At 40.4% G+C, this 12,019-nt stretch overlaps 1 protein-coding gene across 3 annotated transcripts in view; it reads right to left on the bottom strand.

Moving 5' to 3' along the window:
• Window positions 1–12,019, bottom strand: part of LOC149276978 (copine-5-like) — an 89,244-nt gene that overhangs the window by 24,644 nt on the left and 52,581 nt on the right. For all 3 annotated transcript variants that reach the window (XM_089503178.1, XM_089503179.1, XM_089503181.1), the window contains 4 exons: window positions 11,929–11,990; window positions 11,486–11,532; window positions 11,087–11,268; window positions 10,590–10,717 (listed from right to left, as the gene is read on the bottom strand). In XM_089503178.1, the coding sequence (XP_089359304.1) occupies window positions 10,590–10,717; window positions 11,087–11,268; window positions 11,486–11,532; window positions 11,929–11,990 (419 nt within the window). The remainder of the gene's footprint in view (window positions 1–10,589; window positions 10,718–11,086; window positions 11,269–11,485; window positions 11,533–11,928; window positions 11,991–12,019) is intronic.

Genomic DNA, 12,019 nt, shown 5'->3' with positions numbered 1-12,019 from the left:
CAGTTTAGATGATGGATATCTGCATATACTTCAGAATGTTATGTAGAGTGATCAGATGAATTGCAATCAATTGCAAAGTCCCTCTTTGCCATGAAAATTAACTTAATCCCAAAAAACATTTCCACTGCATTTCAGCCCTGCCTCAAAAGGACCAGCTGACATCATGTCAGTGATTCTCTCATTAACACAGGTGAGAGTGTTGATGTGGATAAGGCTGGAGATCACTCTGTTATGCTGATTGAGTTAGAATAACAAACTGGAATGGGTGATGCTTGACATCATTGTTCTTCCTCTGTTAACCATGGTTACCTGCAAGGAAACATGTGCTGTGATCATTGCTTTGCACAAAAAGGGCTTCACAGGCCCTTTTATGGGATCATCAAGAACTTCACTGAGAGAGGTTCAATTGTTGTGAAGAATGAGTCAGGGCGCCCAAGAAAATCCAGCAAGCACCATCATCATCTCCTAAAGTTGATTCAGCAGAGGGATCAGGGCGCCACCAGTGTAGAGCTTGCTCAGGGATGGCAGCAGGCAGGTGTGAGGCAAAGACTTTTGGTGGATAGCCTGGTGTCAAGAAGGGCAGCAAAGAAGCCACTTCTCTCCAGGAAAACCATCAGGGACAGATTGATATTCTGCAAAAGGTACAAGGATTGGACTGCTGAGGGCTGGGGTAAAGTCATTTTGTCTGATGAATCGCCTTTCCGATTGGGGCATCCTAAAAGAAAGCTTATCCAGAAAAGACAAGGTGAGCGCTACTGGTCACAGCTACCATCAGTCCTGTGTCATGCCAACAGTAAAGCATCCCCATGTGCTTCTAAGCCAAGGTAGTGGGATCATTCACAATTTTGCCTAAGAACACAGCCACGAATAAAGAATGGTACCAACACATCATTTGGTGATGAACAATGCCTTTTCCAGCATGATGGAGCAAAAGTGATAACTAAGTGGCTCAGGGAACAAAACATTGACATTTTGGGTCCATGGTCAGGAAACTCCCCAGACCTTAATCCCATTGAGAATTTGTGGTCAATCCTCAAGAGGCAGGTAGGCAAACAAAAACCCACAAATTCTGACTCCAAGCATTGATTACGCAAGAATGGGTTGCCATCAGTCAGGATGTGGCCCAGAAGTTAATTGACAGCATGCCAGGATGGCAGAGGTCTTGAAAAAGAGAGCTCAACACTGCAAATCTTGACTCTTTGCATACACTTAATGTAATTGTCAATAAAAGTCTTGACACTTATGGAATGCTTGTAATTATACTTCAGTATACCATAGTAACATCTGACACAAAAATATCTAAGAACACTGAAGCAGCAAAGTTTGTGAAGACCAATAGTTGTGTCATTCTCAAAACTTTTGGCCACTACTGTATACTTTTGGGGAACAAATGCAAATGATGCAAAATAAAACCAATGCGGCTTACCAGTAATGTAAGACAGAAAATATAAACCAAGAAAATGTAATTCAAACATTATAAAAGTGAAGGATCAGCAGCATCATTTATAGAGTACAAAGATGCCAACAAAGCCTTCAAAAAAGGCAATTAAAATGGCTAAATTGGAAAATGGGAAACTGATTGCTAAAGAGAGTAAAACTAATTGCAATTTTTTAAAGCTAAAAACAGAAAATGTTAGTTCTTTGCTATCTGAAATGGGAAAATATTGGTTCTTTGCTATCTGAGATGGTATACACCCAATGGTACTTAGGGAGCTAAGCCTAGTTCTGGCCAGACCACTATTTTTGATCGTTAGGGATTCTTTCATGTCAGGCACAGATTGGTATAAGGCAGATGTGGTGCCCATATTTAAAATGTAATCAAACTCTCAGCCGGGGACTAAAGGCTTGTGTGCTTGACATCCATATAAGGGAAATTACCATATTGGCTCGATTATAGGCCGCACCCGAATATAGGCCGCACCCTAAAAGTTAGGTGCTTTTCTGAAGAAATTTTTTTTAGTAAAAAAGAACCAAAGAATAGATATGCTGCCACTCTGCCCACCCCAGATATGCTGCCACCGTGCCCCCTCGAGATATGCTGCCACTCTGCCCACCCCAGATATGCTGCCACCCTGCCCTCCCCGAGATATGCTGCCACCCTGCCCTCCCCGAGATATGCTGCCACCCTGCCCTCCCCCGAGATATGCTGCCACCCTGCCCTTCCCCGAGACATGCTTCCACTCTGTCGCCCCCCAGAGATATGCTGCCACTCTGCCCCCAAGATGTACCCATAGAGTTACCAAAGCAGACTCCCGGTGTCTGGCGGGGCCGGCAGGGGACCCCCGCCGTGGAAGGTGCCGGCAAGGGAGATTATTAAAGAGCATCGTGCAGACGTTTACCAGCAGGTAAAGTGCCGGCAGGGGAGGCTGTCTCAGCACATCGGAGAGTAGGGCTGCGAGGGGTTCTGTATCCTAACCCTGCTGCCTGCCTGGCGCCCGGAACTGCATGTCGGGAGCTACGAATTGGGCATTCTTGCGCTAAACCCCGAATATAGGCCGCACCCCCACTTTAAAGTCTTAAAGTGGGGGGGGAAATGCGGCCTATATTCGGGCAAATACGGTATTTAAAGGGTTGCTAAAGGCATACATTCAAGAATAAATATTGAATATAATAAAAAAAAAATTGAAATATAATTAGTACAAATCAGCAACAGTTTTGTGAAAGACAGGTATTGTCAAACCAACCTAATAGCATTCTATGAAGAAGTCTGTAAAAATATAGATCTGGGAGTGGCAGTAGATGTGATCTATTTAGACTTTGTTAAGGCATTTGATATAGTTCCACACAAAAGGTTACTTTACAAATTATCATAAATAGGCTTGGGGGAAATGTATGTACTTGGGTTGGAAATTGGCTAAAAGATAGATCACCACTCATGGACAGCTGTTTCGTCCTTAATGGGACTCACCAGCATGAGGTTGGATACTGGTTTATCGCATGAGTGGTAATCTGGCTTTTGCACCTCTGTCCCGAGTTCTGTGTAAAGGCTGTCTCGTACAACGGACATTTGCTCCACGGGGTCCATGTATAAAGTGGATACAGAGGCAAAAAGGTGATCATTGTTAACCTAATTTGCTCACGCCAACCCATAATCTCATGCAGTGGCGGCAACACTACAAGGTTTCTGTGGGAACTGCAATTCTCTGGGCTTGTCTGGTGGTTGCAGATTGTATAATAATGCCTCTGCCCCACCCCCAGATGACTTGCTTAACCCCTTGATGACAATTGCCGGTCCGGGCACGTCACGGAAATTCAAGTCGATAACGACAAATGACGTGCCAGGACCGGCACGTCTTTAAACGGGTGCAGAAAGCGATCTATTTTCGCTTTCTGCACCGAAACGGGGTTGCTGTAATGCTCGACCTCGGCACAAAATATATTTTTGTGAGCAAGTCCTAAAATTAGCATATTAGCTTAAAACAATTCTCGCATGGAAAGAGTTAAAATACTGGCATATTAAATGCCCATGGGGTGTCTACTTTTAAAAAATGTATGATTTGATGGGGTAAATTGAATTGGCCGGGTTCAACAAGGTCCCAATTAACACGGGGGGAAGGATGGCCACACATCCAATTAGAAAAATGCACACGTACCAAATGTGGCCTTTTAGTTCCCCCCAAAAATGACAAACCCATGCATGTGGGGTATCACTGTACTCAGGAGATGTTGCTGAACACATATTGTTCATATACCAGCAGCTGTAAATTCATACATAAAGTAGGTGTGTGGGGGAAAAATACACACACAAAAATACTACTGCAAACTTTGAAAAAATGCTGGTGGTAAAATGTGTGCATGCAAAGAGTTAAAATACCAGCATTTAAAATACCCTGTGGTGTCTAGTTTTCAAAAATATATGGTTTTGTTGGGCACACTGAAATGGCCCGGCTCAAAGATGTACCAAATAGGGGATGGGCAGTGGATCCCCAAATGCCAAAGTTTAACATTGAAAAATGTGCATGCCCCAAATGTGGCCCTTTTGCACCCGAACAGCCAGGCAAAATCATTCATGTGGGGTATCACTGCGCTCAGGAGATGTTGCCGAACACATATTGGGGTGTTTTGTGATAGTGACATATACGAGAAATTTTTAATTCATACCTGAAGTAAAATGTGTGTGACAAAACAAATGCAAAAAAATGACTACCACAAAGTTTGACAAAGACTGGTGGTAGATATGGTGCATGGAAAGAGTTAAAATACTAGCATTTGAAATACCCTGGGGTGTCTAGTTTTCAAAAATATATGGCTTTATTGGGCACACTGAAATGGCCCGGCTCAAAGATGTACCAAATAGGGCATGGGCAGTGGATCCCCAAATGCCAAAGTTCAACATTGAAAAATGTGCATGCCACAAATGTGGCTCTTTTGCCCCCAAACAGCCAGGCAAAATCATTCATGTGAGGTATCGCTGTACTCAGGAGATGTTGCTAAACACATATTGGGGTGTTTTATGATAGTGACATATACCAGAACCTGTTTATTCATACCTGAAGTAAAATGTGTGTGAAAAAACAAATGCAAAAAAATTACTACCATAAAGTTTGAGAAAGGCTGATGGTAGAATAAGTGCTTGGAAAGGGTTAAAATACTAGCATTTGGAATACCCTGGGCTGTCTAGTTTTCAAAAATATATGACTTGATGGGGTAAATTGCATTGGCCGGGTTCAAAGATACCCGAAATGGCACATGGGGGGAAGAATTACCAGATTTGGAAAAAATGGCTTTGAAATAGCAAAACGCTACCTGTACTTATTGCTCCATAACGTGCAGACAAAAGCAAAAAAACATAAAAACATTGGGTATTTCTAAACTCAGGGCAAATAGTAGAATCTATTTAGCAGGTTTTTTTATTACCTTTTATAGATGAGTAAAATATTTTTCAACTAAAAGTTGGAAACAGTCATTTTTTTCTAAATTTTTCACCATATTTTATACTTTTTTTAATAGTAAATAATATGATACAATCAAAACAATGTCATCTAAAGAAAGCCCTTCTTGTCCTGAAAAAAACAATATCTAATGTGTGTGGGTTCAGTAAACGGGAAAGAAGAAAATTACAGCTAAACACGAGCAGCGCAGAAATATTAAAACGGCCATTGTCACGAAGGGTACAAAAAGTAAAATCAGCCTTTGTCACGAAGGGGTTAAATATAGGAAATTTTAGTATACATAAAACACGTATTTAACAATAAAGCAGAAATACATAGTCCATCATCCCAATATCCTTTACACTTTACATTTTGTCAAGCCACACTTAATGCTTACACTAAAAAGTATATCTAAAACATAAAATTATTTTAAAATCTACAAACAAAATTACATAGAATTATTCTGTATACTGAGCAACAAAATCTAAAACTTTAGAAAACCGACACATGCACTTCAATAAAAGACACTTTAAGAATACAAAATACATATATATATATATATATATATATATATATATATATATATATATATATATATATCCTGATTGTGTTTGTAATAAAGCAAAAAATGCAAGCAATTCTAAATAATGCATTTATTATTTAACATCAATGCTAGCAATAGGCCAATTACTGAGGTTATGATGGAGATATAACTATGCCTAGTGGCTGTATAGTTGGTAAAGGATGGGGGTATTGCTAGTGGCAGCGTTTAGGGAGAAGTACTTGTAATATTATCACTGGACTTGCACATGTCACTCATAATTATATTACAAGAAAACTGTATCTGGTTGACATCTCGTTCTTTGCTCACAGGGAATATTCTGTGTATGACACCACAGTTGAAAACTGTAAATGGGAAATGTTGGGATTCTTGTGCATGTATAATGCATTCCAAGTTGAAAGTAGGTCATCCTGTTTTTTCCTATCCACGGTATAGCACAATAAGAATGACTATACTTTAAATTCAATTTAATGTGAAATGGGTAGGATGAGAATACAAAACTACCCATCTAATGGAGTAGCCAACATATAACCATCTTTGTGTCAGTCATGCTGTCTTAAACCTGCTGATTTAGCTGCTTTTTTGAACTTACCACCTTTGTAACTAAAAGCAGCATTAGATTGTTCCAAGTACTGAAAGCCCAGTAAAATTTAAACAAATGTAAAACAAAACGAGTGTTGGTAAGTCATTGCCATAGAAATTTATAAAAAAAAACGTCTTCAGAGCTTCTGCGTTGTTGTTAAAAATAATAAATCACACCTTAATGTTTCTTTCCTTATAGCCATATTCGACAAAGACAAGATGGTGTTGATGATACCATATTTTAGCCCAGCACAGAGTCACAAAAGCTTTATGGATCTCAGGGGGTTATATTTGCTCCATAAAACTGCATAAAAACATGCAATGTATGTTCAGAGATAACACCTTGGGACGATTCGTCAGAATATCAACACTGCGGTGCCCTGGCATGTCAGTAAAACACAGCATTGGTGAGATTTGCATCACTGGCATTGAACTGATAACAGCTGGCCCAAGAGTTGGTTATTGGCACTATAAACTTCTCCAGAAAGAAATACTCTGGATTTACACTATACATTATCCCACTCTGGGATAATAACAAATAATTTAATTTCACCCCTTTTCTATAAACCCACTATTGACTAAAATGGTGGCCCCCTTAATTTCTGCATTATTCGTTCTGCTTAAATTCCACCTCTAAATATCTACTGTCTCGGTTCTTGATTACTCAGTTTCGGTGATATGCTCGATAAGGTATAACCCCAATATAACAGAGAAGAACAGGGAATCCTGAAGAAGTCTCCTGGATTAAACACTTTGATTCTTTCTGATCCTATTGGGCTTCCGTAGAGAGAGGTGTCCACTGGCTGTGCTAAATCTAATCTGAAAGCACTACTCAAAGGCAGCTTCCATTACAAACACTGGACGCGGTCTGTATGCCAGTTCATTTCTAGCGGTGTGGACTCTATTCCCCTTGGACTACTACGTGAATAGGCCTGTCTTTTGTTCTACCAGCATTTGGATTCATTCACTGCATTACTGTTCCTACTGCAACATTAAACACCATTTTTTTTCGGAACCTACCCCATCTGTATTATTGGAGCCACACTTGTGAATGCATTTCCATTATTTTTATTTTACTTTCACATTGGAAAGTATTACACTATTATAGTATCTCTGTTGTTACTGCCTAGTAAGTATATTCATCCTCCTTTTTTTAAGTATGTATTTTTACATAACACGTATCGATGTTCTATTTTAGGTCATCCTTGCTCGGAGTTTATTCCTCTTCTCTGTTATCTTTCTTCAGTTTTCGTGTACTGTGTTTGAACCCTGCTGCAGTGTAACCCCTTACCCTCACTTTTCGTTCATAACCCGAATATAAGCCTCGCTGAATGTGTATTCATTCAGCAATTGACACTGCGTGACAATGTATATTCTCAGGCTTGACTTCCTCAGTAACTTGATCTAGATTTTGACTAGGAGATCACCCGTAAATCAATAATACAGCTTCCATCTTCCTCAGTTTACCAGAGTGCTATGGGAACCACCAGGGATACGCATGTTGTGTGAGAGATGTGATGATTAGGCATATGTATAAAGTTACTTTGATCTCTACTTACCTTTGAAGAAAAAAGGGACTAGCACAGAGCATTAATATTTACTCCCTATTTTACTGTATCTGAAAAAATACGGTATAAGAAAATGCCCTGCAATGAACCAACAGGGTGACACTTATGGACCTGATGCAGAATAGATGTTTCAGAGTGTCAGAGGTCACATGTCCATGAGGTCACTGACAATCCCCCTTGGGGAACCAATAAGATGATACATATGGCTATAAATATCTGGCGCCAAGAGCCGGCATTTTCACTATACCCCTGCTGAAGCTGGGGTATATGAAGTCGGATGCTTTTATGATTTAACTTTATATCACACCGCTGAGGGCGCAATTTGTAAATACCTCTTAGGACCTACGCTCCCTATCCGTAGAGAGGTCGGGGTTATGATGTAGCCAAGACTAGGTTGGCGGTGGGATTAATAATATACTTTCCTGCTAGGGAGCCAGTGCTTACTAGTTTGATTAGGGTAGTGAACCCCTTTTCACTATTTAGTATTTGCTTGTATTGGGGGTGATCTGACTTCCCCACTACTGCTCAATAACAATTTTGTTTTATTTCATTCAGAATAAACTGAGATTTTAACAGTCTCTTTCTTTTTTTGTTTTTTGAAATTCTGCATCATTGCATAATGCAACATTTACAACCTCGATGATGAAAGGCCACCACTCCAAATATAGGAGTACTTATGTCATTGTATGCAATATTTTAAATAAATTAATGTACAGTACTACAATAATTATTTTTATAATTCATAATTAATTATAATTATTGCTGTATAATATGCAATAAAATATATACATACACAAACACACATATATATATATGTGTATATATATATATATATATCAGTAGCGTACCTAGCGGGGGGGGGCGGTCCGCACCGGGTGCCGCTCATCAGGGGGGTGCCAACTTGCCGGACAGCAATGTCCGCCGCTGGAGGAGCAGGCTCGCAAGGGAGCGGTATCGGCGGTCTTTAGCAGACCTCCGGCTCCCTTGAGTGATTTTAAGCCGGGTTCAACCCTTGAACCCGGCTTAAAACCACTCAAGGGAGCCGGAGGTCTGTTAAAGACCTCCGATATCGCTCCCTTGCGATCCGCGCGGCAACAGCTGCTGTGCGCCGGGATTTGTTGTCAGATCCCGGCGCACAACACTGAAGCCGCGCCCACTGCCGTCCATGCCCTCTGACCCGGAAGAAGACAGAAGAACTGAAGAAGAGGAGCGAAGAGGAGGAAAAGAAGCTGTAAGGAGAAAAGAGGAAAGGTAGGAAAGCATTCAGTGAGTGAGAGTTGATTGGTATATGTGTGGATTGGTATGTGTGGATTGGTATGTGTGGATTGGTATGTGTGTGGATTGGTATGTGTGTGGATTGGTATGCGTGTGGGTTGGTATGTGTGTAGATTGGTATATGTGTGGATTGGTATATGTGCGGATTGGTAAGTGTGTGAGAGTGATGGGTGTTATGCTCTAGTACATCATAACTCCCATCACTCTATACTGTTCCATACAGTGGCAGAGCTGGGAGACAGAGGCCTTGCACCCCCACCGCAGGACTCCTGAAAGGTAAGTGAACTTCAAAGTGGGAGAGGGTAGATAGTTAGGAGGGGGTAGATAGGGAGAAGGGAGTGAGACGGGGGGATAGGGGGTAGATAGGGAGAAGGGAGTGAGAAGGGGTAGGTAGGACAAAAGGGAGTGAGAAGGGGTAGATAGGGCAATTATACTCCTATCATGCCAAGTCTGCGAGTACATCCTGGAATCTGGGTATGCCTGGGCATGATAGAAATGTGATTGCTGTTAACAATCATATATATATATTAATATTGTTATTTAATTGTTTTGTCCTATTTTGGTGTGTTACTTACTTGAAATAAAAGTGTTGGATTTTTTTTTATGGTGTGGGGGGGGGCCATATTCAGTTTCGGCCAGGTAAATGCTGCATTTTCGGTTTCAGTCCAGAATTCGTTTCGGTGCATCCCTACTACTAATGAAGTGGTAGGTCTACACCACATCAATGTTTGGCTTAGTATATAGTGATAGGAGTTATGCTGCACTATTGTCAATGTCTGGCTCAATGTATAGTGATAGGGATTACGCTGTACCACCGTCAATGTGTGCCTCAGTATATAGTGATAGGTGTTATGTTGTACCACCGTCATTGTCTGCCTCAGTATATAGTGGTATGTGTTATGCTGTACAACCGTCAATGTCTGCCTCAGTATATAGTGATTGGTGTTATGCTGTACCACCGTCAATTTCTGCCTCAGTATATAGTGATAAGTGTTATGCTGTACCACCGTCAATGTCTGCCTCAGTATATAATGATAACAGTAAGTGTTATGCTGTACCACCTTCAGTGTCTGCGCCGGTATATAACGGTAGAAGCTATGCAGTTTTAAAGTGTGTGTGGGGGGGGTGCCACATACAGGATCCGCCCCAGGTGCCAAATACTCTAGGTACGCCCCTGATATATATATATATATATAAAATTGTTACATGTAATTACACATAATGTCTTCATTATCAGTGAACACAGTTATTTAATGTCATTATACTGCATACCATGCTCATTATCGATTTGCAGAGATACTCATTAAGATCATCACCAGAGAAAACTCATTTTTACAGGCTTCTGTATCATACTAATATGCCACTGCTGATAGAATTTTGCTTATTAACATAGACAATATAAGTCTATTTATAAAGGAAACAGAAGAGGGATTTTATGACTAACGTTCAACATTTGTTAAATAATTCCAATATGTAGACTAAATTCCACTTGTAGACATGATAATTCCAGCCACACTCCAGTTCCTTTCCTAGTTCCAACATACATTGGACAATAACGCAGAATGCTACATCAGCTAGAAGACACTTCAGAAGATTCTGTAGCAGTGCTGTTTTAAACCACACATATAAAACTGGCCTTTTTGCAAGGTCCCAAGGGATGTCCATGGAACAACCAGAACCAGATTATACTAATGATATAAGACGTTGTAAGGTACAAATGTTTATACAGACCTGGCTACTCTGTTCACCACAGGAGCAAAGTTTGTAGGGCCATAAAGCTGCACAGATTTCAGGCTCTTGTGATAAGCCTCTAAAATCCCCTCAATTCCATTACACTGTGGGTTCTCCACATTTCCATTCTAGGGCAGAAATTACAAGCAAATAACAGTTAGTGTCGCTGAAGAAAAGGGAGCTGAGATGTAAGGTTTGAATGGGAATTTGGAAGACGGAGGTAATAATAAAAAAAGGTAATTCGTATTAGTACAAGGACTGTGGAAATGGTAAGACAAAAAGAAGGATCATTCTAGGGTTAGACTTGTGAAAAAATAACTGGGATCAGTATGGAGATGTAGCTGAGGCAAAAATTAAGTTTAAGTAGACACAGGAACATATGGACAGACAGACAGAATCAGCTAAAAAGATTTACAGATAGGAAAAGAATGATAGAAAGAGAAGTGTAACATAGGGATGACAACTTGTGAGACACCTAGTGAAATTAGGGTCCTCACCAGGGGGAATTCATGAGACACTCTCCCATCTGGGGGGAGCTTTGCCCCAAATCCAAGTGCCGGGAAGCGTTTGTCACTGTCATAATCCTGTATAATCTCCCCTACAGCCTTCAGTGCAAGAGCATAGGCATTCAGTTGATATGGGTTCATATAATGAAGAGAGGTGGACTGAGAGGGGTTACCTGAGAGAAATAAATAAAAGAAGATAGGAAGAGGGACAGAAGAGGAGGCAGCACAGAGCATGAGAGCGAGCCAACAGAGAGAAAAAAAGAAAAGTGAGACAGAGGAAGAAAGAAGTGAAAAGTCATAGAAAAAGTTTAGCAGTATGTAGGCTGGCTTGAACAATGGAAGGACAAATGTATGAATAACAGATGAACAGCACTTGAGTAAATCACTCACCATTTGATGCTGTGAAGTCAATGGCAACGGTGAAATTAATCTGTGTTCTAAAAGGAAATAAAGAGAGCAGGGGTTAAAGCCAGACTTGGAAGAAGTGTGTGCCAGAACAGTGCTTCTAAAGAGATGACTATTTAGATGTTTAATATGCTAGGGAAGATATACCTTCTTGGAGTACTGTATACTGTAAATTCTAAGATAAATGAAAACCGTAGTTCCGGTACTTTCGACTCATTAGGATTATAAAAAACATGCATCATGTTATCCACAGTAGTTCACTGTAAGATCATTTTTGCTCCTTCATAGTTTGGCATTTATTAACCAGAGCCTTCAAAAAAGATTTTACACTACTTTTTCATAAAAGTTTCCATTGTCTATTATCTGAACCTTTTTATTCAGCAGTTGGACACATTTATCTACTATACTCAGCGGTTCAATACACTTACCCTCCTTTGATGTAATCCAAAAAAGTGTGCTCAGACTCAACAGAAAAAGACAAAAGCGTGACCTGGAAGAGGGAAGGTAAAACATGAATAA

The sequence above is a fragment of the Sceloporus occidentalis genome, unplaced genomic scaffold (genome assembly GCF_023333645.1).
Source record: "Sceloporus occidentalis isolate IW3139 unplaced genomic scaffold, rSceOcc1.0.p SCAF_222, whole genome shotgun sequence".
Classification (NCBI taxonomy): Eukaryota; Metazoa; Chordata; class Lepidosauria; order Squamata; family Phrynosomatidae; genus Sceloporus; species Sceloporus occidentalis.
This window is presented reverse-complemented; position numbering and strand designations above follow the sequence as displayed.